The sequence below is a fragment of the Salvelinus alpinus genome, chromosome 33, assembly GCF_045679555.1.
Source record: "Salvelinus alpinus chromosome 33, SLU_Salpinus.1, whole genome shotgun sequence".
Lineage (NCBI taxonomy): Eukaryota > Metazoa > Chordata > Actinopteri > Salmoniformes > Salmonidae > Salvelinus > Salvelinus alpinus.
Genome location: NC_092118.1, coordinates 29,106,035 through 29,133,610, shown reverse-complemented (window position 1 = coordinate 29,133,610; position 27,576 = coordinate 29,106,035). Strand labels below are relative to the sequence as shown.

The 27,576-nt window shown below is 44.0% G+C and overlaps 2 protein-coding genes across 4 annotated transcripts; one reads left to right on the top strand and one right to left on the bottom strand.

The window, feature by feature from the left end:
• The first annotated feature begins 309 nt into the window (after positions 1–309).
• LOC139563331 (tetraspanin-3-like) lies at positions 310–6,322 on the top strand. Its single transcript, XM_071381959.1, has 7 exons — positions 310–521; positions 2,319–2,510; positions 2,626–2,700; positions 2,839–2,940; positions 3,075–3,227; positions 4,082–4,165; positions 5,169–6,322. Exons 1-7 carry the CDS (start codon positions 459–461, stop codon positions 5,259–5,261), a joined length of 762 nt encoding a protein of 253 aa, XP_071238060.1. The 5' UTR covers positions 310–458; the 3' UTR covers positions 5,262–6,322.
• Positions 6,323–8,051: 1,729 nt separating this feature from the next.
• LOC139563330 (proline-serine-threonine phosphatase-interacting protein 1-like) lies at positions 8,052–25,596 on the bottom strand. Of its 3 annotated transcripts, XM_071381956.1 has the most exons (15): positions 25,348–25,596; positions 24,297–24,397; positions 24,066–24,140; positions 19,967–20,001; positions 19,782–19,888; positions 19,612–19,674; positions 17,643–17,717; positions 14,058–14,156; positions 11,653–11,698; positions 11,365–11,444; positions 9,844–9,942; positions 9,522–9,618; positions 9,194–9,290; positions 8,716–8,947; positions 8,052–8,325 (listed from the first exon to the last, which is right to left on the bottom strand). In XM_071381956.1, the coding sequence occupies exons 1-15, from the start codon at positions 25,378–25,380 to the stop codon at positions 8,194–8,196; spliced, it is 1,371 nt and encodes a 456-aa protein (XP_071238057.1). In that variant the 5' UTR covers positions 25,381–25,596; the 3' UTR covers positions 8,052–8,193. The 3 variants fall into 3 exon arrangements, with proteins under 3 accessions (XP_071238057.1, XP_071238058.1, XP_071238059.1); XM_071381957.1 differs by lacking the exon at positions 17,643–17,717; XM_071381958.1 differs by lacking the exons at positions 14,058–14,156; positions 17,643–17,717.
• Between the last annotated feature and the right edge of the window lie 1,980 nt (positions 25,597–27,576).

The window sequence follows — 27,576 nt, the reverse complement described above, 5'->3', positions numbered from 1 at the left end:
ACAATGTAAGAAATAATACATAAAAAAAAAAAAAAAACTGCAACATTTCCTAAGGACTAGAAGCGAGGCAGCCCTCTCTGTCAGCACCATTTTTTACATTAGATACAGTTTAATTCTTTATATTTTTTATAGGAGAAACAGGGCTGGCAGGTAGGATTCCTCTCCCTCTAGCTCACACTTCAGTGCAGTAGGTGACAGTAATGACCCATAACAGTAGACGCCATCCGCTGATAAACCCCACAGAAGAAGAAGTTTACCATCGGGTTGTTTTGATGATCTCATCTGCACACGTGACATATCCTCTCTTTTGGCGATTTTGTAGAAGAAGAAGGCAGTGGTGCAGAACCTACCACTGCACTGAGGTATAATAAGAACGGACAGGACAGCCATTTTATTATCATAACAACATCCATGATCCATCCGCAATTACAGTAACATATTTGGATTCCAGCGCAACCATGGGCCAGTGTGGGATTACGTCATCAAAGACCGTCCTGGTGTTTCTGAATCTAATATTCTGGGTAAAATATCACGAATTTGTTTCAAAACATGTATTTGACGCTAGGTAGTCAAGGTTGGGATTAATTCCAGTACGCAACAGAAATTGCTAACGTTAGCTGCAGCAAAGGGAGGCGTCTGCTAACATTAGCTAGCTCACCTTAATTCTCTACAAAATGAACATGTGAAGCTTTCCAACCATCTTGTCTAGTTTGTTTATTAAAATATACATTATTTCTGAAATGTATGCTTTGCTGTTATTGCAAGCACGGGTAGAACAAGGACAGGTAGCCAGCGGATCCGACCCGTTCGTGGGTAGGACAGCATTCCTGTGTATACAAGACACTTTTCGTAAATGGCTGTTGTTGCCACATGCTAGCTAACAAGAGGAAGAAAACGTCTGAACGACTACTCGTTTTAATTATACAATCTTCTCAGTGTAACAGTTGGGAAATGGGACAATTCGGAGTACAACGCATTTCCCATTCCCGGATTAAAGTACATTTAACGAGTTATATCTCGCGCCGGCTTCGCGGTGTCAGAGACTAATGCAGCTGTGAGCAAGCGTGTCGGATCTGCTGGCTAACGCCGGACAGGCATTTGCCATTGTTGTTAGTTCTAGCTTTTAGCTAGCTAATGACATTTAATGCTGCAATTTGTTGCATGAAGACCAGCGAGATTGAATGAAATACTGCATAACGGTGGGTAAGACTATTTGCACGATTGTAGTTTGTGCCAGTCTGTTTAGCAGAAAACGTATCACCACAGAGAACAATGAAAAACATCTTTGGTATCATTGTAAGAAACCTAGCTAGCCTGCTACCTAACGCCTAGCCGCCATGCGCCGATGTTCCCGACATTTCATTGCAATATCAGTGTTTTCAAAAGTTAGTATTTCATATTGTTTAGGCCTAACCTCTCACCCAATCTCATCTGATAGTAGCCTGACGACTCACACTAAATTATTACGCTGCTCTGTCGTTCGCGATATACTTTAATTACTGAGAAGAAACTAACGGGCGTAGAGTTTGGCACTAGCAAGGAGTCCGTCTAGCAGCCAGACACATCTGATAGTGCTTGGTAATACAGTGTGCTGCAATGTTCACTAAGCTTAACTTTACATGACTGAGGATTCCCTTTTTTTCTTATTTTTTTAAACAACATTTCCAATTGCAATATAATAGAAAAAAACATAGGACATCACTACGCATGTATTTTTACAAATCCCTATACACGAATTGCCAGTGACAACAGTTTTAAAAGTTAAAGTACCTTAATTAAAATAGAATGTCAGCGGTTACAATTGTTGTAAGAATACATTGTTTTTTTAAATATTGACTAATTGTAGATATTTTATAAAATATTGGATTTCAAGTAAAAATATATTGCATTTTAGGGACAGCTTTCAAGTAGTTTTGTTTTTATTTGAATAATAACATATTACCTCTCATTGTAAATACATGAGTCATATTAATGAAGAAAAAAAAATGTATTACTTAACTCACTCCAAAATAACTTCAGAGTCACACTTTATCACAAAAATGGCATATGTCCTCTTAAATCCATGAATTTAGACAAGTTATTGCAAGGGTATATTTTGTGCAAGTTTTTAAAGTGAAACTGAGGATACCCTTACTACACACCAGCAGCTAGCCAGTGACCACATACCAACATTGTTTTAACAAACACACATAAAGCTATGTCTCAGTCTGCATACAATATTGGGTTTTCTTTCTGATAAGCAAAAAAACTTTGGATGTTACATGCCTGACGCACACTCTTTCTCTTGCTCTGTCTCCCTCTCACTGCCCCTTCTCTAGGCTGCAGCTGGAATTCTGTGTTACATTGGAGCCTATGTGTTCATCACATATGATGACTATGACCACTTCTTTGAGGATGTGTACACCTTGATCCCAGCGTCCATTATAATAGCAGTCGGGACTCTGCTGTTTATCATTGGGCTGATTGGATGCTGTGCCACAATACGGGAAAGCTCCTGCGGACTAACAGCTGTAAGTATTGAAAAGCACATGGATACAAATGTAATTTGTATAATGCAAGTAAATGTAATTTCTAATCTTTGGACTAGATATTGAATTGATCATATCTCTTCTCTTTGCTCTGCAGTTTGCTGTCATTCTCCTGCTGGTGTTTGTCACGGAAGTTGTTGTGGTTGTTATTGGCTATATCTACAGAGCTAGGGTTAGTATTGGCCTACTGTCTAGTGTCTTATCGCACAATAACAATAGAAAAGGGTGAATGGGAATGCAGTTTGTTAGAATTTAATATGAATGTTACAATTCTTGCACAGATTAAATTGACGTTGTTGCTTGTACTCAGGTGGAAGATCAGGTGAACCACTCCATTCAGAAGGTGTATGACGAGTACAATGGCACCAACACAGATGCCCCCAGCCGTGCCATCGACTATGTGCAGAGACAGGTGAGAACAACGCGACTGGATTTATTTCTCCTGACATGTTTTTAAAAAAGATGGCTATAGGTGAGTTTGCAGGGGTGCCTACAGCAGTCTCACTCTCTCTCCACAACTCTCTCCTACGCTCTCCCCCGTCATAGCTCCACTGCTGTGGCATTCACAACTACTCTGACTGGAGGAATACTCGCTGGTTCAAGGAGTCCAGAAACGACAGTGTTCCAGTCAGCTGCTGTAAACCCAACATCAGCAACTGTACTGGAACCATGAGCCGGCCTGGCGACCTCTACCCAGAGGTAAGAGAGAACACGCACGCCCAAGCGTTTCCTTTAGCCGGTAAATAGCCCAATGAAAATAAATATTGTCTATAAATGGACCTTTGTAGCTCAGTTGGTAGAGCATAGCGCTTGTAACGCCAGGGTAGTGGGTTTGAATCCCAGGACCACACCAACGTAAAATGTATGCACGCATGACTGTAAGTCACTTTGGATAAAAGTGTCAGCTAAATGGCATTTATTACAAATCCCATCGACTATGCATGGTGTTTGGTTCAGGTTGTCTTTCAATCGCATCATCTCTCTACTATGCCTGTCTGTCTTGAGATTGCGCTCTCACTAGCAAACTTACAGCATTGTATCAACTGGTTCCGGCCCACAAGGTTTCCTGCGCCAGTGAGTCTGAAAAGTGTTCACTGTATTTTAAAGAGAATTTACAGATAGTCCACCAAGGAGGAATATTTAAATTAAGTAATTTTGCTTCCCTCCTCTTCCTCCTAATCTAATGCCTAGTCAAGTAGCTTAAAAATGCTGGATACAGTGCAAATTAAGTTAGCTAGTTAGCTAACTAGCTACCGTACCAAGGATGGAGGCACAGCATTTCTTTTTAAATAAACACTGAAACAGGATATTGTGCAAGGAGCCAACGTTCACTTCGTAGGCCCTCATTTCTCCTTGCATATTTATTGTAGTCACTTGCATATGGTGTCAATGAATTGTCAGTGGGCACTCCTAGAAAACCATTACCTAACACATGACGGCATTCAAATGGGAATTTATTTGATTTGGTTGGACATTCGACTCACACATTTCTTTCCTAAAGAAAATACTGACATACAGACACATGTTTTTAATATTTGTCTTTTTTCCTCTAGGGCTGTGAAGCTCTTGTTGTGAAAAAGCTGAAAGAAATCATGATGTATGTCATTTGGGCTGCTCTGACCTTCGCTGCAATACAGGTAAACAAATATAGGCAGGTAGCCTAGTGGTTAGAGTGTTGGAGGTTGCAAGATCGAATCCCCGAGCTGACAAGGTAAAAATCTGTCGTTCTGCCCCTGAACAAGGAAGTTAACCCACTGTTCCTAGGCCGATATTTGAGTCCTTCTGTAATAACATCTGAACCATGTGTACCAGGTGCATGTTAACTAGAGCTGCAGTAATGTCCTCCTGCAGTGGGAGTCTCTAGTCTAGTAGGCCTTGAGCTGCTGCAGAGAAGCTGACCTGATTGTGTCAAATCGCTTTTTCAATGTTTCAACACTACCTTACGGGACATCACAACATGGGTTCTGCTGACCAGTCACTTCCCTTCTCCTTATGAGGATAACTTGCTCTATTTGTGGAGTCACTGGATGCATAGTAATTATGAAATGGATGTTCAAATGCAGTCTCATGAGTCATAACAATGTAGAATGCTGCAGGTATCCCAAACAGCCATGGTTGCCTCTGGGATGGGGGAGATCAGGAAGAAACATATCCACCAAAAAGGTGTAAAGTGGTAGAAAACTTGAGGTTGAAGCACTCTAGTGGGTTTTAATATAGAGAGCCTTTATTCTCCAGGCATAAAGAGCATTTAAAAACCAGCCCTGATGAAGGCATGCATCACATTGTGCAGGTGTTAATGCTCAATGTACCCGGTTAATGAAGACTAGAGTGCCTCGGCCGGTGTTTTTTTCTACCTTTTTTGTAGGTATGATTCTTCTGGTTCTCCTTTTTGTTCTCCTTCATTCGAAGAACTTCGCTTCACACCAAGTTCTCTTCAATTAATCGAATCACGTGTGATGGCATGGCACAAGGCTGGGACAGAAACCCTGCACTACTGTCGCTCTAGGAGCAGGACTCCTGGAAATTCTAGTCTTTCACAAGACGGAGTAGCTGGCCAGTGCACGTGAAATTTTATTCTGGGTGCAGCGATGATGATTATGCTAACTATGCATACTGTTGTACTCCTCCATCTGCCCGTAGATGCTGGGGATGCTGTGTGCCTGTGTGGTGCTGTGCAGGAGGGGGCACGACCCGGCCTATGAGCTACTGGTCACCGGAGCAACCTACGCATGAGGAGGACACAGGCCCCGCCCGCACCAAGGGCTCCACCAATAAGAATAAAGAAAAGAAGCCTCACCTGACATGTCCACAATTTGTAGTTTTCAGTAGTAGTAAGCTCAAGCACACCTTGCACAGGATAACTATTGTCTATACACTGGTGATGGCGGGGGGGGGGGGTGATCTGTGAAAATAATTATTTATTGAACATGCTTTGTAACTTTATTTTAAATGTTTTTTTTAGACACTGGAACGCCTAAGGCCAAAGTTGTTAAATGGCGAATTGATATTGTTTTTCTTTTGCTCAAGAAATACAGCCTTGCCTATTGTCTTTTCCCTTTTGGGGCACAAAGGATGATTAGGGGCTCTTTACGGAAGAGAACTACTGCTCAGTGCAATATGTGGAATGTACTCCTTTCTCATGTGTCAGTTTGCACTATGACTAGAGCTCTGGAGGTATTTAAGGAATATTTAATCATGTGAATATTAGAAGTACCTTTATCTATGAGGGACCCTGTAGTTTACCACTAAATTGTGAGTCAGTCAACCCATCTCCAGTCTCCATTCATAGGTAGTGTAGAGGTACTTTACCAGTGTTACCTAAGACCCATGTGTAGATAGAGCTTTGTGTTACAAGTTGGTACATATGTAGGTGTTTTCCAACACACACATTCTAATACCAAGTATGAAAGGGAAGGGGTGAATCTCAATTGTATTTTCTTAATTCCCTTGTTCTCTCTCCTTGCCTCCTTTTTAAAATGCATTGGAGGAGAAAATCCAAGTGGAGAAACCTCAGATCTGTGCATTGAGAAGCTGAGGAGGGAGGACATGAGGAATACAATTGAGATTCACTCGAGAGTCAAGCCTGCCTGGGAATTTGATGTAAACCACCAAAGAATTGGGTCTGGGACTGAGGGAGTCACTTTTGTTTTGTATTTTTGTGGCATTGTGTATTATTTTTCAAACGGAAGTTGATATTTAGACCTGTAGCATTGCAGAACATAATGTGAAACAAAATCATGTAAATAGATTGGGGAAAGAACTTTGATTGAAATAAACCTACATTTAAACTAAAACATGTTTTATTGTTCACTGATGAACTGAAGCACCACTTTTCAATGTATCCAAACTAAGGAAACTTCAAAGGAAACATGACATATTTTATGAATCAAATATCACCTCAAATACAGTACAGCTGTTGGTCTTGATTCAGATACTCTTCTACTTTCTCTTGTAGATCACTTCTCAGGTTGGTGTAGACCAGTGCAGTTATTTTATCCTCACACATATTTACAATTGAAACAGTTTAAAGTTTGACTAGTTTTCTGTATGGTATCTGAGATTCTCTACAGTGCTGTGAAAAAGTATTTGCCCCCTTTCTGATTTTTACTTTTTCATATTTTTGCTACTGAATGTTTTCAGATATTCAACCAAAACCTAATATTAGATTAAAGGGCCGGAGTTTACAAATGACGACAAATTAGTATTTATTTTACTTATTTCATTAATAAAGTTATACAACGCCCAATTCCCCTGTGTGAAAAAGTAATTGCCCCCCAACGCTCAGTAACTGTTTGTGCCACCTGTAGCTGCAATGACTGCAACCAAATGCTTCTTGTAGTTGATCAGTCTCACATCGCTGTGGAGGAATGTTGGCCCACTCTTGCATGCAGTACTGCTTTAACTCAGTGACATCTGTGGGTTTTCAAGCATGAACTGCTTGTTTCAAGTCCTGCCACAAAATCAAAATTGGGATTAGGTCTGGACTTTGACTAGGCCATTCCAAAACAAAAAAAATGGGGTCCATATTATCCAAAAAGTTGATTCAAGTTTGCCAAAAAGCACATGCATGATCATCAAGACTCTTGAATGTTCTATGGACAGATGAGTCAAAAGTATAACTTTTTGGATGACATGGGTTACATTATGTCTAGTGAAATCCAAACACTGCATTCTACAGTAAGAACCTTATACCCACGGTCAAGTATGGTGGTAGTGTGATGGTTTGGGGATGCTTTGCTGCCTCAGGACCTGGACGAGTTGACTTAATAGAAGGAACCATGAATTCTGGTCTGTATCAGAGAATTCTACAGGAGAATGTCAGGCCATCCGTCTGTGAGCTCCATCTGGGTTATGCAGCAAGACAATGATCCAAAACACACAAGTCCACGTGAAAAGAGCTAAAAAGCAACAAATGTGTTTTGGAATGGCCTCGTCAAAGTCCAGACCTAATCCCAATTGAGATGTTGTGGCAGGTCTTGAAACGAGAAGTTCATGCTTGAAAACCCACACGTCTGTGAGTTAAAGCAGTTCTGCATGGAAGAGTGGGGCAAAATTCCTCCACAGCGACGTGAGAGACTGGAACTACAGGAAGCTTTTGGTTGGAGTCATTGCAGCTAAATGTGGCACAACTAGTTATTGAGTGTAAGGGGGCAATTACTTTTTCACACAGGGGAATTGGGTGTTGCATAACTTTGTTTATGAAATAAATGAAATAAGTATACAATTGTGGTATTTGTTCACTCAGGATCCCTTCATCTAATATTTGGTTTTGGTTGAAGATCTGATCAAATTCAGTATAACATTTTTGCAAAAGTAGAGAAAATTTGAAAGGGGGCGAATACTTTTTCACAGCACTGTATGTATGCAGTAGGTCTGTTGGGTGAAAAGCCTGACATTCTCTGGTGCAGCATAGCCTAATAGTTAATAGGGAACACACAGTTATGTTCCAAGTCAGTTCAGTGAGTCATCTCTACTGCTGGAGAATCTATTACTCCGAAGTCTTGAACAAAGGATCAGAACATCTGAGTAAGAAGCAGAAAGGGGGTCCGCATAGTAAGGTTTTGAAGACTACAGTATGTATGGGTGATTGTGCATGAGTATGTGTGTGTGAATCCGTGTACCTGTGTGCATGAGTGTGTTCGCGTGCGTGTGTGTGTGACTCTGTCTAGACTTTGGCCAGGTAAGAGCCAGGTACCAGCCCAACCTGTCCGTTTCTCTCCACTGTCCACCAGCCGTCTTCACTCTGTTCTATCACCAACACCACATCCCCTTTAGACACTGACAGCTCATTTGGGTCCTGGGAGCACAGGGAACACATTGTTAGTAACAGAAGTATGAGGCTTTGAATTACTGTATGGCTCATATACAGTACATACATACAGTATAATACAGAGCAGTGGAAAAGTTTATGTAAACATGATCCATCAATATCTCAACTAGTTACATGCATACACGGTTACATGACACATATAACCGTGTATGCAGATTTCACCTGTAACTTGACACCTGTAACTGTGTGTGCAGGTTTCACCTGTAACTTGACACCTGTAACTGTGTGTGCAGGTTTCACCTGTAACTTGACACTTGTAACTGTGTGTGCAGGTTTCACCTGTAACTTGACACTTGTAACCGTGTGTGCAGGTTTCACCTGTAACTTGACACCTGTAACTGTGTGTGCAGGTTTCACCTGTGCAGAGTAGTCATAGAACACCATGAAGGTATCATCATCATCATCCTCATTGGTTGTCACTGCAGGCAGGGCCGCTGCAGCTGCAGACTGGAAGCCAGGTATGGATGCATACACTCCATCTGAACTCTCAGGCACTGTTTGACCAACAGGTGGCACCGCTGGCTCGGAAGTTGAACCCTCACTGATACTCATCTTTGAACCAGAGTTTCGTGGCAGAATATTGGAGAATCTGCACAAATATTTTTCATGTCACATTCTCAAATATATATGAATGTGTTGATGTATAGCTATGAGAATGTAGTGATACAATGTCCATATTAGAATTCCTATGCATTCAACTGTTATTCCAGTGTTACAAAGTGATAGAGCTTGTTTCGCAGAAACACTATGGGGTGGTTTCCTGGACACAATTTAGCCTACTCCTCGATTGTCTTCAGGAAACTGCCCCTACGAGTCCCAAGTTCTGCTAACTGACCTTTTCCTGACCCCTCCCCCTCCAAAGCGAGCGCTGCCGTTGTTGTCGCCCGTTGGCGATGGCTCCCTCTCATAGTAGTTCTCAAACACAACGGGGTCTAGAGAGAAGAGGATGGAAGTCCACAGAAATGAAGCATAGCCAATAGAGGTGTATTGCATATAATATTTCAAATGGCAAATGTTATTCAGAGGAACTGTTACACTTGAAAAGCAGAGACACACACAGTACAAACCCGTTACAATTACTCTAAGAAGTGTTCGCCATTGGTGCCAATGTTGACAGCAACCCTGGCCCTTCACGCTCTGTCCTGTATTCAGTGAGCTCTTACCTGGTGGACTTGAACCTGTTGTCTTCATCTCTATGAAACAGTTGTTATCTGCTGTGATGTCACATGTCTCCAGAATATTCCTCACCTCCTCGTAAAACTGCAAAAAAACATTTCTCATATTCATGCTCAGTCTTCAAAGAAGCTTCATTGATTTAAAATTGTTCTGGTTGACAAATAGGATCCATTTCGGTTGATCACCAGATACATTGCATGTTAGGCAGTGTAGTACTGGTACTAATAGAGTTTAATGTAGACAGCAGTTCATGGACCCATCCATAATCCATTTGCTTATCATCTGAAGTGTGGTCATTGTTGAGCTCACCTCGTCGTCTTTGACACATTGCACAGAGAAGTGATTACAGTGGTCCCAGAGGGCACACCTCAGGATAGTGATGCGGTCCACCTCCTGCTGCTGAAACACCTGTAACAGCAGAGACACACATACAGTACAAACCCTTAATCATCTATCCCTATATATACACACTGAACAAAAATATAAATGTAACGTAAAGTGTTGGTCCCATGTTTCATGAGATCCCAGAAATGTTCCATACACACAAAAAAACGTATTCCTCTCAAATTTTGAGCACAAATATGTTAACATCCCTGTTAGTGAGCATTTCTCCTTTGCCAAGATAATCCATCAACCTGACAGGTGTGGCATATCAAGAAGCTGATTAAACAGCATGCTCATTACATAGGTGCACTTTGTGCTGGGGACAATAAAAGGCCACTCTAAAACATGTAGTTTTGTCACACAACACAATGCCACAGATGTCTCAAGTTTTGAGGGAGCGTGCAATTGGCATGCTGACTGCAGGAATGTCCACCAGAACTGTTACCAGAAAAGTGAATGTTCATTTATCTATCGTAAGCCACCTCCAACGTCGTTTTAGAGAACTAGGCAGTACGTCCAACCGGCCTCACAACCGCAGACAACGTGTATGCTGTCATGAGGGAGAGCGGTTTGCTGATGTCAACGTTGTGAACAGAGTGCCTCATGTTGGCGGTGGGGTTATGGTATGGGCAGGAATAAGCTACAGACAACGAACGCAATTGCAATTTAATGCACAAAAATACCGTGATGAGATCCTGAGGCCCATTTTTTTAAAGATATCTGTGACCAACAGATGGATATCTGTATTCGCAGTCATGTGAAATCCATAGATTAGTGCCTAATAAATTTATTTAAATTGACTGATTTCCTAATATGAACTGTAACTCCGTAAAATAAATGAAATTGTTGCATGTTACGTTTATATTTTTGTTAAGTAATCAATCTGTCTCAAAAGCGATTGCATACATTAAGGAGGCTAACCAGGCGTAACCAGGCTCTAAATAGCTTTACAAGCTACTGTAATAGCTGAATCATCAGGCCTACCTGCTCAATCGGTAACGTTCAATATTGTGCTTTGAGAGGCATAGACTACACTGTTAAAACAAAAAGGTGCTATCTAGAACCTAAAAGGGTTCTTCGGCTGACCTCATAGGATAACCTTTTTTGGTTCCGTGTAGAACTTTCTGTGTAAAGGGTTCTACATGGAACCAAAAAGGGTTCTACCTAGAACCAAAAAGGCATCTTCAAAGGGTTCTCCTACGGGGAAAGCCAAAGAACCCTTTTAGGTTCTAGATAGCACATTTTTGTTCTAACAGTGTAGTCTATTCTGGATGTATGTACATAAGCCACAGGGGGGTGTTATACTGAGAAATATAGGCCTACTCAGACATACTGCGGAAGGGGGCGTGGTGTGGTGTGCTGTTGTGTGAGGTCGTAGTTGGGCTAGTAACAGTTGTGGGTGGGTGCAATGTGAAAAGTTGTTGCTGTGTAACAGAGAGCTCTAACCTCACACGTGCTCTTGTGTGTTCCCTCCCAGTCCTGACGAACTCTCTCCAGCTGCTCTACGTTCAACATGTATTGTTTCTCTGTACAGGTGGAGCACAATAGAGGTTAGGGAATACTTTACTAAAGCAGTCTTCTTTACTTGGATTACAATAATAAATACATGTTTTTTAAATAATCAGATCAATGATAATAAATTCGTAATGGATTTACAGATTCATTGATTCATTCATCCATTGATATTATCACCAACAAAGAAAAGTACAGTATATTGTATGGTATGATTCAGACCTGCTTCAGTGACGGCTTGTCTGCATTGCTTGGCCTTGTGTTGTACCTGAAAAAGACAGCAGTAGAGGAACTGGTCATGCTCTGAATCAAAACGTGACTGCTAAACAAAAAAATAGAAGAGACAGTTCTCCTTTAGAAGAAAATATCAGGATGTGTTCTCTTTACTCTCCAGACTCTCTGTTCCTCTACAGACCTCCATTTTCAGAACGCACACAGAACAAACATTTCTAATAAATAGATAACTCAATTCCAGGAATTGCCATCATTTCATTGGACATTCAATTGTAAATGCCTTGCATTATAACCAACTCATAGACTCACAGAACCAGTCCAGTTTACAGAAAAATAAGAAAAAAAGAGGTGGTAAACTGCTTGCTGGTCGTGGTGAAAAATGTAACACTTCCTATTCTTTCAGTGCATTTTTCTGCAAAAGGTGGATGAACTGTTGGGAAAAAGAAAAAAGTGGGTAGACTGCGTTTATTTGCGTTTTCCTTCACTATACCACTGTTTTACTTGTAGTAGGAAAACAGTAACAAACGGAACTGTTTCATAGCCTTCTCTGATACTGAGAAATTGAGTTGCAGTAGCACAACAATAACTACAACGCTTTCGACTTTTTGTTACGTTACAGCCTTATTCTAAAATGTATTAAATCGTTTTTTTTTTGTGTCATCAATCTACACACAATACCCCATAATGACAAAGCAAAACAGGTTTTTACACTTTTTTGAAAATGTATAAAAATAAATAAAAAATAGAAATATTACATTTACATTACTATTCAGACCCTTTACTCAGGACTTTGTTGCAGCACCTTTGGTAGTGATCACAGACTCAGAGTCTTCTTGGGTATAATGCTACAAGCTTGGCACACCTGTATTTGGAGAGTTTCTCCCATTCTTCTCTGCAGATCCTTTCAAGCTCTGTCAGGTTGGATGGGGAGCGTCGCTGTACAGCTATTTCCAGGTCTCTCCAGAGATGTTCGATTGGGTTCAATTCCGGGCTCTGGCTGAGCCACTCAAGGACATTCAGAGACTTGTCCCAAAGCCACTCTTGCATTATCTTGGCTGTGGGCTTAGGGTTGTCCTGTTCGAAGGTGAACCTTTGCCCCAGTCTGAGGTCCTGAGCACTCTGGAGCAGGTTATCATCAAGTATCTCTCTGTACTTTGCTCCGTTCATCTTTCCCTCGATCCTGACTAGTCTCCCAGTCCCTGCCGCTGAAAAACATCCCCACAGCATGATGCTGCCACCACCCTGCTTCATTGTAGGGATGGTGCCAGGATTCCTCCAGATGTGACGCTTGGCATTCAGGCCAAAGAGTTCAATCTTGTTTTCATCAGACCAGAGAATCTTGTTGAATCTTGTTTTTCATGGTCTGAGAGTCCTTTAGGTGGCTTTTGGCAAACTCCAAGTGGGCTGTCATGTGCCTTTTACTGAGGAGTGGCTTCCGCCTGGCCACTCTACCATAAAGGCCTGCTTGGTGGAGTGCTACAGAGCTGGTTGTCCTTCTGGAAGGTTCTCCCATCTCCACAGAGAAACTCTGGAGCTCTGTCAGCGTGACCATCGGGTTCTTGGTCACCTCCCTGACCAAGGCCTTTCTCCCCCGATTGCTCAGTTTGACTGGGCGGCCAACTCTAGGAAGAGTCTTGGTGGTTCCAAACTTCTTCCATTTAAGAATGATGGAGGCCACTGTGTTCTTGGGGACCGTCAATGCTGCAGAAATGTTTTTGTACCCTTCCCCAGATCTGTGCCTCGACACAAATCTGTCTCAGAGCTCTACGGAAAATTCCTTCGACCTCATGGCTTGGTTTTTGCTCTCCAATCTAGTTGTAGGAACATCTCAATGGATGATCAATGGAAACATGATGCACTTGAGCTCAATTTCGAGTCTCATAGCAAAGGGTCTGAATAATTATGTAAATAAGGTATTTCTATTTTTATTTTTAATACATTTGCAAACATCATTATGGGTTATTGTGTAGAGACTGATGAGTAAAAAATATAATTTAATCAATTTTAGAATAAGGCTGTAACGTAACTAAATGTGGAAAAAGTGAAGTGGTCTGAATACTTTCTGAATGCACTGAATAACTAGGTGTATTACATGTGTATAATTGCAGGGTTGGCACTGGTGTTACCTTCTCAGACTGGTTTGGTGTTGTGGCTGTATGTGTGTAAATACTTATCTATCCAATTTGTAAGTCGCTCTGGATAAGAGCGTCTGCTAAATGACTTAAATGTAATGTAAATGTAATTCCAGGTATGGGGGATTACAATACTTTCTCAGACTGCTTGGGGGCTGTGTGTTTGTATAGTTCCAGGGTTTGGGGAGGTGGTGTTACCTTCTCAGACTGCTTGGAGGCTGTGTGTTTGTATAGTTCCAGGGTTTGGGGAGGTGGTGTTACCTTCTCAGACTGTTTTGGTGTTGTGGCTGTGGTGCTCCTGTCAGCAAGCTGCTCTGCCTCGTCTGCTTCTTTACATTTCTGCTCATAGGACTTCTTAGACTGGAGATGGACAGAAGAGACATTCAGGGAATCATCATTGAAGCAGCCACAGTGGTCTGTGGTGTCATGTTTTATGTAACAATCAATAAAACCTGTAGCAATGTTGGATCTCTGTAAAACTGTATGCAACTGTATGCAACTGTATGCAATGTCAAAATGGCGAATGGTGCAGTCCTCACTTAGCAGTTTAAGCAAACATTTAGGTCAATATGTATTTCTGGCTTCAGATTGGTTGTTTCTTGTACAGGATAATCAGTCTTCACCGCTTTAGCTCCATTTATGCCACTCTGCCATTGGCTCTTGTCACTTGTCTCACCACAGAGTAGCCTAATGATGTAGCTTATCTATTCGGTATGTAAATGCTCGCATAGAGAATAGGGTTATACAGTGCCTTCGGAAAGTATTCAGACCCCTTGACTTTTTCAACATTTTGTTGCGTTACATCATTATTCTAAAATTTCTTAAATAAAAAATGTAATCCTCAGCAATCTACACACAATACCCCATAATTACAAAGTGAAATCATGTTTGTAGATTTTTTTGCAAATGTATTAAAATAAAAAACAGTATTCAGACGCTTTGCTATGAAACTTGAAATTGAGCACAGGTGCATCCTGTTTCCACTGATCATCTTTGAGATGTTTCTACCACTTGATTGGAGTCCACCTGTAGTACATTCAATTGATTGGATATGAGTTGTAAAGGCGCACACCTGTCAAATAAGGTCCTACAGTTGACAGTGTATGTCAGAGCAAAAACCAAGCCATGAGGTTGAAGGAATTGTCTGTAGAGTTCTGAGACAGGATTGTGTCGAGGCACAGATCTGGGGAAGGGTACAAAAATATTTCTGCAACATTGAAGGTCCCCAAGAACATAGTGGCCTCCATCATTCTGAAATGGAAGAAGTTTGGACACTAAGACTCTTCATAGAGCTGGCCGCTCAGCCAATCGGGGGAGAAAGGCCTTGATGAAAACCTGCTCCAGAGTGCTCAGGACCTCAGACTGGGGTGAAGGTTCACCTTGCAACAAGACAACGACCCTAAGCACACAGCCAAGACAACGCAGGAGTGGCTTTGGGACAAGGCTCTGAATGTCCTTGAGTGGCCCAGCCAGAGCCCGGACATGTACCCATTCGAACATCTCTGGAGACACCAGAAAATAGCTGTGCAGGGACACTCCCCATCCAACCTGACAGAGCAATTAGCCGGCTGGCTAAAACCAGGCACTTTTATTGAAACGTTGATTAATGTGCACTGTACCTGTAAAAAGAAATAAACTCAAACTCCCCATCCAACCTGACAGAGCTTGAGAGGATCTGCTGAGAAGAATGGGAAAAACTCCCCAAATACAGGTGTGCCAAGCGTCATACCCAAGAATACTCAAGGCTGTAATCGCTGCCAAAGGTTCTTCAACAAAGTAATGAGTAAATGGACTAAATACTTATGTGAATGTAATATTTCAGTTTTTTATTTTTAATACATTTGCAAAAATGTGTAAAAAACTTTTTTTTCTTTGTCATTATGGGGTATTGTGTGTAGATTGATGAGGGAAAGAAAACAATTTAATCAATTTTAGAAGTCAAGGGGTCTGAATACTTTCCGAAGGCACTGTATACAGGATGTTATGATACTGTAATGATACTCACGAAAATAGGCCCAAGTTTATGTATATTTGAGCAATAAGGCCCGAGGAGATGTGATATGTGGACATTATACCACAGCTAAGGACAGTTCTTACCCTCTACACAACACGGAGTGCCTGGAATACAGCCCCTTAACTGTGATATATTGACCATATACCACAAACCCCCGAGGTGCCTTATTAATATTTTATAAACTGGTTACCAACGTAATTAGACCACAAAAAATACATGTTTTTGTCATACCCGTGGTATACGGTTTGATATACCAGCCATCAGGGCTCAAATCACCCGGTTTATAATTGAGCATAAATCATGGGACTATGAGAGGTGAGATCCGTATTGATGCAGACCAAAATGTTCATTTTCAAGGCCTGTGTTATCCTACCAGTTCCCCACTATAATAGGGCCAAAGTCTGTGGTTGGTGTGTGGGTGTGTGTGTGTGTCTATACTTTGTTTCCTACCCTCTTCCTCTTGCAGAATTGCACTGTGACGTATGTTCTCTCTTGGGTAGCTCACCCATCTCTGAGAGGTAGCTAGGTCTACTGGGTGTAATGTCAGCCTTCCTCTTTTCTGGGTATGAACTCTTACACTGCACTCTAGAAAAACGGGTTCCAAAAGGGTTCTTTGGCTGTCCCCATAGGAGAACCCTTTTTGGTTCCAGCTAGAACCCTTTTGGTTTTCAGGTGGAATCCTTTTGGGTTCAATGTAGAACACTCTGTGGAAAGGGTTCTACATGGAAACCAAAAGGGATCTACCAGGAACCAATAGGGTTCTTCAAAGGATTCTCATTTTACATTTAAGTCATTTAGCAGACGCTCTAATTCAGAATTACTGGAGCAATTATGGTTAAGTGCTTTGCTCAAGGGAACGTAGGCAGATTTTTCACCTAGTCTGCTCTGAGATTCAAACCACTGACATTTCAGTTACTGGCCCAATGCTCTTAAATGCTAGACTACCTGCCACCTGTCTCCTATGGGGACATCCGAAGCACCCTTAAATTCTAGATACCTTTTTTTCTAAGCGTGTTGTCACGTTCTGACCATAGTTTTTGTGTGTTTTGCTTGTTTTAGTGTTGGTCAGGACGTTGTGTGTCTAGTTTGTCTGTTTCTATGTTTGGCCTAATATGGTTCCCAATCAGAGGCAGGTGTTTTGTGTTGTCTCTGATTGGGAATCATATTTAGGTGGCTTGTTTTGTGTTGGGGATTGTGGGTGGTTGTTTCCTGTCTTTGTGTTTTCTCTGCACCAGATAGGGCTGTATCGGTTTGCCACATTTTGTTATTTTGTATTGTTGTAAGTGTTCACGTTATTCGTAATTAAACATGTTGAGCACTGGCTACGCTGCGTGTTGGTCCGATCCCTGCTACACCTTCTCTTCTCTTGAAGAGGAGGAAGGCTGCCGTTACAGAACCACCCACCAAACTCGGACCAAGCAGCGTGGCTACGGGCAGCAGCAGCAGCAGCAGCAGCGAGTTCAGGAATGGACATGGGAGGACGAGCTCGACGGTAAAGGACCCTGGGCAGAGCCAGAGGAATATCGCCGCCCCAAAGCGGAGCTGGAGGCAGCGAAAGCAGAGAGGCGGCGTTTTGAGGAGCTAGCTCGGCAGCGTGAGCAGGATCTGGGTTATACCACTTGGGAGGAAATAGACAGGTGGTCGATCGACCCAGGGAGAGTGCCGGAGCCTGCCTGGGATTCCATGGAGCAATGTGCAGAGGGATACCGGCGAATGAGGTTAGCACGACGCGGTAGGAAGCCCGAGAAGAAACCCCAAAAATTTATTGGGGGGGGGCTAAGGGGAGTGTAGCTGGGTCAAGTAGGAGACTTGAGCCAACTCCCCCTGCTTACCGTAAGGAGCCAAGGATGGAACCAGAGCCGGTGAGGGCGGTATTGGAGGTGAGCGAAGTAGAGACTGTGAAGGATCTAAAGGGGAAATTGGAGGAGAGAGAAATGAGGGATTTGCTGGTTTGGTGCATGAGGCACGACATCTGCCCGACGAAGCATGTCGGGGATTTGATATCACCTGAGTCAGCTCTCCATACTCGTCCTGAGGTGCGGGCTAGCCGTCTGGTGAAGACTGTGCCAGCCTTACGCACCAGGCCTCCTGTGCGCCTACCTAGCCCTGCACGTCCTGTCCCAGCTCAGCGCACCAGCTCTCCCGTGGCAGCCCCATGTACTAGCTCTCCTGTCATCAGCCCAGTACCGCCAGTGCCAACACCACGCACCAGGCTTCCAGTGCGTCTCCAGAGCCCTGTTCCTCCTCCACGCACTCGCCCTGTGGTGCGTGTCTCCAGCCCGGTACCACCAGTTCCGGCACCACGCACCAAGCCTCCTGTGCGTCTCCAGAGCCCTGTATGCACTGTTCCTTCTCTCCGCACTCGCCCTGAGGTGCGTGCCCTCAGCCCGGTACCACCAGTGCCGGTACCCCGCACCAGGCTTATAATGCACCTCGAGAGTCCAGTGTGCCCTGTTCCTGCTCCCCGCACTAGCCTTGAGGTGCGTGTCTACAAACCGGTACCACCAGTTCCGGCACCACGCACCAGGCCTACTGTGCGCCTCAGCAGGTCAGAGTCGGCCGTCTGCCCAGCGCCGCCTGCACTGCCCGTCTGCCCAGCGCCGTCTGAGCTGCCCGTCTGTCCCGAGCCGTCAGAGCCGCCCGCCAGTCAGGAGCTGCCAGAGCCGCCCGCCAGTCAGGAGCTGCCAGAGCCGCCAGCCAGTCAGGAGCTGCCAGAGCCGCCCGCCAGTCAGGAGCTGCCAGAGCCGCCAGTCAGTCAGGAGCTGCCAGAGCCGCCAGTCAGTCAGGAGCTGCCAGAGCCGCCCGCCAGTCATGAGCTGCCTTCCAGTCATGAGCTGCCCTCCAGTCATGAGCTGCCCTCCAGTCATGAGCTGCCCTCCAGTCATGAGCTGCCCTCCAGTCATGAGCTGCCCTCCAGTCATGAGCTGCCCTCCAGTCCGGAGCTGCCATTCAGTCCGGAGCTGCCATTCGTCCGGAGCTACCTCTCTGTCCTGAGCTACCTCTCTGTCCTGAGCTACCTCTCTGTCCTGAGCTACCTCTCTGTCCTAAGCTACCTCTCGGTTCGGAGCTGTCTCCTCAGTCTGATGGGGCCCTTTGTGAGGGTTCCTAGGCCAAGGTCGGCGGCGAGTGTCGCCACTCAAAGGACGCTAAGGAGGGGGACAAAGACAATGGTGGAGTGGTGTCCTCGTCCAGCGCCGGAGCCGCCACCGCGGACAGATGCCCACCCAGACCCTCCCCTAGAGTTTTAGGGGGTGCTTTCGGAGTCAGCACCTCAGGAGGGGGGTACTGTCACGTTCTGACCATAGTTCTTGTGTGTTTTGCTTGTTTTAGTGTTGGTCAGGACGTGAGCTGGGTGGGCATTCTATGTTGTGTGTCTAGTTTGTCTGTTTCTATGTTTGGCCTAATATGGTTCCCAATCAGAGGCAGGTGTTTTGTGTTGTCTCTGATTGGGAATCATATTTAGGTGGCTTGTTTTGTGTTGGGGATTGTGGGTGGTTGTTTCCTGTCTTTGTGTTTTCTCTGCACCAGATAGGGCTGTATCGGTTTGCCACATTTTGTTATTTTGTATTGTTGTAAGTGTTCACGTTATTCGTAATTAAACATGTTGAACACTGGCTACGCTGCGTGTTGGTCCGATCCCTGCTACACCTTCTCTTCTCTTGAAGAGGAGGAAGGCTGCCGTTACACGTGTGGATAAAGTCCCACTTTCAGACTGTTCTATTACCCTCTGTGTATGTACCTCTGTACTTAAGCTGACTTACTAAGTAAGCATGTAATTCCCTGAGTAAATAGTATGCCTACCTCCATGGTCTTCTTGTATAAGGACACCTTCATCTTCTGAACTTTCTCCATAATCCCCTCAAACTGAACGAGGATAAACAACATGGTTGAAATTTACTGGCACCTCATAAATACAGCTTTTCAAAATGTATTTTCAAAATGAAATAAGCACTCAATAACAGATTTCAAACCTTTTTCCTCTGTTCTTTCTGCCGCTCTCTGAATATTTCCATCTTCTTGATCTCTTCCCGTAACATTCCGGATAGCTGGATATGCAGATTCCCGATGTTTTCAATTTCTGTCAAAGAAAACTGTTATTTTAGTAAACTGTCATTGGGCTTTGTTGTGAGAGATGCAGTAGACAGGATAAACTTACGTGTTTTAAGTTGATCAAAGGAGGCTTTCAGAGTGCTGAAAAAATAGGAATGATGCATTTATCAATAACAGGTAGTGTAGCATACTAAATATTAGTTAAACCCAGTATGCATAAACAGATTGCCAAATCACTGCATTCAACTGTATCTAGATAGCAATGACTTGTCATGGTTCCACCTGTCACCAGAGGGCAGAAGAGACCGTCCTAGAGACATTAACGACACTCTGGTGTGTCCAATTTATTCATTATGATTTCCCTGTTAAAAGAGGTGTGTTTTCTGTTGTCCTTGAATTGTTTACCGTGTGCCTTCGTTTCCTGAGTGAGTTTTTGGGACTTAGTGTTTGTTGTTTTTTCATGTGTACTGTGATCCTGCGGCTACCGTTTCTCAGTAAAGTAAAGTATGTTTATCCTTAACCCCTGATTCCTCGTCTGGTCTCTTCTCTGCACCTGGGTCCAACCTTACCACGTCACAGCAAGCTTCTGCACCAAACATGAGCAGAGATCAGTTAGATCAAGAATGTTGTAACCCACCAAGGAGCACTGCTGGGGCCGCAGCAAGAACAACTCTCCCAAATATCAGAGACCCTCCGGGCACTTACCAACTCCCTCCAACCACAGTCCAACCTCAACCCAAGAGGGGCCAATGTCCAAGTCTCATCGCCCAGTGCTACAGATGTCGCCGTAGTTCCTCCAGGGAACCTGCACCGGGAACCCAAGATCCCAGCCCCCGAGCGGTATGACGGCCACCCGGGAGGATGCATGGGGTTCCTTCCTCATTCAGTGTTCTCTGGTGTTCGAGCTGCACTCCTCCTCGTTCCACACTGATCGGCCATGATCGCCTACATCATCTCTCTACTCTCGGGCAATGCCCTGGCGTGGGCAATGGCGGTGTGGGAACAGCAGCCACCATCCTGCAGCTCCATATTAGCCTTCATTGCTGAGTTACAAGTCTTCGACCACCCAGTCGGCGGAAGAGAAGTGGCCAGCCGACAGTTCAACATCTGCCAAGGGGCCAGACCAGTTGCTGACTTCGCCATTGAGTTCCACAACCTCGCCTCCGAGAGTGTGTGGAATACGGAGGTCCTGGAAACTGCTTTCAACCAGGGTTTGTCTAACTCCAAGAATGAACTGGCCTATCGGGAACTGGGAGAGGACCTTGGGTCCCTGATAATGCTGGCAATCAGGATCGACAACCGCCTCGAATGCGTGAAACAGCGCCTTTTTGACTCCACCCCAGTATCTCGGTTTCCTGAGCACCTTAAGCCCCCCAAATCCAGAATTGAGGAGCCCATGCAGCTGGGACCCACACGTCTGAGTCCACAGGTGCGTGACAGGCGCATTCGCGACGGCTCTACTGCGCGACGCCTCTACTGCGGAGGTCTCGGCCATCTCCGTGCTACATGTCCAGAGCTGACGGGAAACGCCAGGGCTTGCCAGGACAACGGGAGACCCTGACGAGCTGTGCAGCTACCTCTCAGTCACCGTCTGTCACTACTCGCAACCCTCCACTGGGACAACCGTCAGCACCAGATTCAAGCCTTCGTGGACTCCGGGGCCACAGATAATTTTATTGATCAGGACTTCACCAGATAATTACCAATCACCTGCGTGAAGTGTCCCATCCCTCTGCAGATTCAAGCCCTCGATGGATGGCCCATTTGCTCCGGTCAGGTGGAATATCAGACCAAGCCCATTCTACTGCAGGCTGGGGTGAAACACTCAGACTCTTAGTTTTCTTTTGATCACTGCTCCCTAGAAACCGCCTTATCCTAGGGTACCCCTGGCTAGCACTACATAACCCACTATTCTTCTGGTCCACGGGACACCTACTAGAATGGGGTAAGGACTGCCAGACTAAATGTCTAAGACCCCCACCAAGAGCCTCGCCATGTCCTCCTGCATCCATTGAGGTCCAAGACTTCTCCGCTCTCCCTCCTGAATACTTCGACCTCCCGGAGGCCTGCAGTAAGAGGCAAGCTGCCACCCTTCTTCCACATCGTTCATACGACTGTGCCATAGGACTCCTACCTGGCTCCACACCTACCCAGGGCCGTCTGTACTATCTCTCAACCCCTGAAGCAGCAGTCATGGACAATTACATCCGGGAGTCGCTGGAGGCAGGTTTCATTAGCCCCTCTACATCCCTAGCTGGTGCAGGTTTCTTCGTGGGTTAGAAGGATGGAGACCTGCGTCCTCGCATCGATTACAGAGGGTTGAACTGGATTACGATCAAGAATCGTTACCCCCTACCCCTGATGTCCGCCATCTTGGAGTTGGCCCAATTCTTCACCCAACTGGACCTCCGCAACCCTTAAAATCTGTTGAGAATCAGGGAGATGAGTGGAAAACTGCCTTTAACACCCCTAGTGGACACTGAGTATTTAATCATGCCCTTTGGATTATCGAACTCACTGGCAGTCTTTCAAGCATTGATCAATGACACTCAAATCGGTTTCTCTTTGTTTACCTCAACGACATCCTGATCTCGTCCAAAACCCTTCCAGAACACATACTGCACGCCCGTCAAGTCCTGAGATGCCTCCTGCAGAGCCAACTATATGTCAAGATGGAGAAGTGTGAGTTCCACGTATCGCAAGTTTCCTTCCTGGGTCACATTATCTCTACCACAGGCATCCAAATGGACCCCAAAAGGTTGAGGCGGTCGCCGACTGGCCCCGTCCCACCTCACTCAAGCAGGTCCAGCGGTTCCTCGGGTTAAATAATTTCTACAGATGTTTTATATGCAACTTTGGTGCAGTGGCAGCGCATCTCTCGGTCCAAACCCGCATGTCAATTTGCCCAGCGTCGTCCGGGTTTGGCCGGGGTAGGCCGTCATTGTAAATAAGAATTTGTTCTTAACTGACTTGCCTAGTTAAATAAAGGTTACATCATTTTTTTAAATTCCCAGACCCGTTTTTGCTAGACTCCCGAGGTTGATATGGCATTCATAGAGCTCAAGGGATGTTTCACCTCTGGACCCATCCTCGTTCATCCTGATCCTACTCGGCCCTTTGTGGTAGAGGTGGACGCCTCGGACACCGGAGCAGGGGCGGTCCTTTCACAGCGGAACGAGGAGGACAAGAAACTGCACCCATTCACCTTTCTCTCCAAGTGGTTCTCGCCAGCGGAACGCAACTACGATGTAGGCAACTGTGAGCTCTTGGCAGTTAAGTGGGCCCTTAAGAACTTGGTCTCCATTCAAGAGGTTGAACGCTCGCCAGGCTAGGTGGGCTCTGTTTTTTTTAACAGGTTCGATTTCACACTAGCCTGTCGCCCGGGATCCAAGAATCAGAAAGCAGGCGCCCTGTCCCACCAACACGATACCTCTAACTAGGAGAGGGACTCCGGGCCCATCATCCCCAGCTCCCGCATTGTGGAATCTGTGATATGGAGTATTGAGACCACGGTCCGACAAGCCCAGACACGAGAACCTGACCCAAGGCGATAATGATTTCCCTGTTAAGAGGTGTGTTTTCTGTTGTCCTTTGCAGAAGCTTGAATTGTTTACTGTGTGCGTTTGTTTCCTGAGTGAGTTTTCAAGACGTAGTGTTTGTTGTTTCAAGTGTACTGTGATCCTGCGGATCCTGCGGCTCAGTAAATTATTATGTTTATCCTTAACCACTGATTCCTCGTCTGGTCTCTTCTCTGCGTCCAACTTTACCATGTCACATGACTGGCTTATTAGCAAGGGTGTAACTGTGCAAACAGGAAACTGGATTGAGGATGCACACACACATTTTCTCTCGCTCTCTCTGGTGGCAATGATTCCACGAGGGCTAGTATGTGTGACTTAATGGCATTGTGTGCCACTACTGAACCCTGACTCTATCATTTATATTCTAAAAATACCACTATTATTCTATTGACTACCTATTATATTGCCTGTGAAGTGGTTGTGGCATATTAGCAGGCGCGCCACGCCAGGTTATGGCAAATTATTTAAAGAAAAAAAAGGAACTTTACATTTGATTTGGGCCAACGTCCCCCCCAATGTTATTTGTATCTGTTATGACAGCACTTGGCTAACTTATGCATAGTAGGTATTATGGAAATTGTCCAAACATATCATCTCTATATATGTACGTAACCAGCCATTTACCTGATCTCTGTCTGCCCTCCAGCTTTACGTGCTATTGTCACCAGATCCTTCCCATACCTCTCTTCTGCCATGGCCCTGTAGACAGACAAACAGGCAGACTTAAAAGTGCTGTGTTTTGTAGAGTGTAGACCAATCTGAGTTGTATGAACATTCCGATTCAGTGTGCAATCACTGCTGACCATCCCTGCGTGCATTTTGTATGAAGTTTTAATGACGTCAGAGAAACCCTACCTCATCTTCAGCAGTTCCTCCACATCTTTGCACATCCGCCTGCCATCACATAGTCTCTGAATCAGAACCTCATAGCCCAGATGATTAGTGAAATCAACTCCCTACAGAGAGAGAAAGAGATGTGTTGTAATCCAGTTACACAACAATAGTTACAAAATAAACGTTTGACTCAAACTGCCCTGTGGTTTTTCTCTGTATTTAGTGGCACATACTGAACAGTTAGATTCCACAGAAGTTGGAACTTGTTTAGGGATTGGTTCCCATAGAAGGGGGTCTAGTGTCTTTACAACATGGTATATGAACCTGGTGAAATTCCCAAAGCATTTAAAATTAATATTACGTTTCACTGAAATGTGCATTGCGTCATAAAAACTTGTTACAGTACTTACAAACAACAGACAATATAGTCAGAGGACTGTCCAGAGGACCATAGAATATTCACTTTGAACAACCTTTAGTTACAGACAGGATAATAGAAACCCATTTAATATGTTATCTTTCATGTCTGAAGATGACAGGTAGATTATCAACTGTTGCCTTGGATGCAAATCTATCTGGACAATGAGAGGGCTAAATTCATAACCACCGTGAGCAGGAAGGGAGCCATAGCAACCAACGCCTCAGGGAACACCTGTGCAAAAACACTCTGATACCTCACAAGTTGAACAGAATATAACAGATTAAAATGTGTAAATTGTGGTGAAAGCACAGTGCATATCCTACAGTGCATATCTAAGGGGTTAGCAGTAAGAGTTGAACCCAGACCCAGCTTTCCCACAGCACTCAGTTCAGTTCCACATTTCATTGGCATGTTATTACTGTGGACATCATATTCTGACAGACAATTGTCACATTTTAGAAACCTTATTCTGTTTGCTTTAAAAGGCTCACTACACTTTCAAGTCTGTAAATGGTTGAGCATGAACAAAATACTAATATTTCTGGATAGAGAGATTTTAAATGAGTTATCAGTAGACGGTCTAGTTATATCTAGCTACACACACCAACGCAGGACATCAAGAGACAATGGTATCAGACTGAGTGAACTTACCCAAAAGGCATCTTTAAACAGCAAGGGAGTCATTCTGTGTTATACATGTACTTCCTCAAAGTTTAATGTTAATATCCTCTTTATCAACTTTTACAAAAAACATAAACCACTTAAGTTTAACAGATTCCTTATTGAGATAAAAAAAAGTATATATATATATATATATACAGTATATATATGAAGGACAACTCCAGAATGCCTCAGCTGTTATAACTGCAATATCACTGTTGAACTTGAATGAGGAAGAAGTACCCTGTGATGTCACTATCCACAGACACAGCCTCTTGCTGAGATATGTAGATAACTACAGTTTTGATTATTATTTGAATAATATATCATATAGAATTTCAGACCTAAAACGGATTCACAGACTATATTGGGCACAGATTGTGCCCTTGTTCATGAAGAATAGCCATTGATTTGATTATATCCAGGGTGTATCACATCTGCCCGTGATCGGATTTCCATAGGGCGGCGCACAATTGGCCCAGCGTCGTCCGGGTTTGGCCGGGGTAGACCGTCATTGTAAATAATAATTTGTTCTAAATTAAATTACTTGCCTAGTTAAATAAAGGTTAGAAATACATTAAAATGTATTATAAATAATATCTGTAAAAATATAGTTTCTTATTTATGTTTAATCATATGTTTGACATGCCTACACAGTACGTGCTTTCTAATTACTGCTGCTTGTAAAAAGCCATCATATCCACCTGTGAACATCAGACAACTAACTGAACTTTAACAGCTAACAAATACTGACCTCTAGTGGTTTACTCAGGGAGATACATAAACCATCAACTTGAAAGTTGAAACAACGTAGCAGCACATCTTTAAACATTAGGCCTACATGTTGTGGTTAAATATTCAAGTTCTTGAAAAGGACCATGCAGGTAAAATGCCATCAACGGGACGGGAGGTAAACCAAGAGGCAGAATGATGTCGAGGTTCGATCCAAGAATTGAGAGCGTCGATATTTATTTTCTGGTCATCTGATGCATATTTTTTTCAACTTGCTAAATAGGTTTAGCCTACGCTCGTACCTATGACAAGATGAATGCTTCATCCTTCAGAATGGACATCCCATGGATTGGACATAGTACGTTTGGTACATTTTTCCTTGGCACTGTTTTCAGTGCCGCCATTTGCCCATGAGTATAGGCCTAAGTATCACATTGAGGTACTGGTCCTCATAACTGTTTTTTTGTTGCATTTATTCACTGGAATATGGAGTGTTGTTTTTCTAATTTCGAAGGGACTGCAAATAAACATACTTTATTCAGATTAGGGCTACAATAAATGTATGTTTCACAATATGACCACCAGAGGGAGACACAGACCTTTTCTGCTCTCCTCATGGCACTAAGCATTAACCGACAATAAAATACTGTATAGGTCCACCAAATCCCACTAGACCGAAAATCGACCCAAAACCTAAATCTCAGTTTTATGTCGAAATTGTGCACTGGGCATGTGTGACTGAGGACATGGTAACACATGGATGAACAAACACATGAAAGCCTATTGATTTTCAGAGTGAGAAAGGATGGCTGTGTGGTGTCTCAGTCTCTCACTGTCCTCCTGATCAATAAGATGTGTGAAAATCCGAAGGTTCTCTCTCTCTCTTAGTAGGGGAATCACCTAGTTACTATTATCTACCCAGAGAGAGAGAGACAGGTTACAGAGGGCATTCCCATCAATACAGACAGTTCAGCACTAGAATTATAGCACTCTGTCTAACAAAACGATAGTAGGCCTGAGGTATTGGGCTTGCAAGTTAACATTTTCAACTACTCTGTATTGTTTGTCATCAACTCATTTATTACCAATAATGCCATCGGACCCTAAATAATCCCAAGGGTTTTAGGAATGGAGCTTTGCCCCTTCTCTACACTCTTAGAAAAAAAGGTGAATTCTAGAACCTTAAAGGGTTATTCGGCTGTCCCCATAGGACAAGGGGGGGCAAAGTATGGCCTGCGGGCCATTTCCGGCCCGATGGGCACTTCAATCCAGCCCGCGAGACATTTACAAAAAAAAATATATATATTTCATGGTATCCAATTGGTAGTTACAGTCTTGTCCCATCGCTGCAACTCCTGTACGGACTCGGGAGAGGCAAAGGTCGAGAGCCATGTGTCCTCCGAAACACGACCCAACCAAGCCACACTGCTTCTTGACACTCTGCTTGCTTAACCCAGAAGCCAGCAGCACCAAAGTGTCAGAAGAAAC

Coding starts and splice junctions, on each gene's coding strand:
- LOC139563330 (XM_071381956.1), bottom strand. CDS start 25,380: ATGACTCCCTTGCTGTTTAAAGATGCCTTTTGG. Junction 24,398..25,347: donor TGTTTAAAGATGCCTTTTGG/GTAAGTTCACTC, acceptor CTCTCTCTGTAG/GGAGTTGATTTCACTAATCA. Junction 11,699..14,057: donor CACCAAAACAGTCTGAGAAG/GTAACACCACCT, acceptor TGTCTTTTTCAG/GTACAACACAAGGCCAAGCA.
- LOC139563331 (XM_071381959.1), top strand. CDS start 459: ATGGGCCAGTGTGGGATTACGTCATCAAAGACCGTCCTGGTGTTTCTG. Junction 522..2,318: donor TTCTGAATCTAATATTCTGG/GTAAAATATCAC, acceptor CCCCTTCTCTAG/GCTGCAGCTGGAATTCTGTG. Junction 4,166..5,168: donor TGACCTTCGCTGCAATACAG/GTAAACAAATAT, acceptor ATCTGCCCGTAG/ATGCTGGGGATGCTGTGTGC.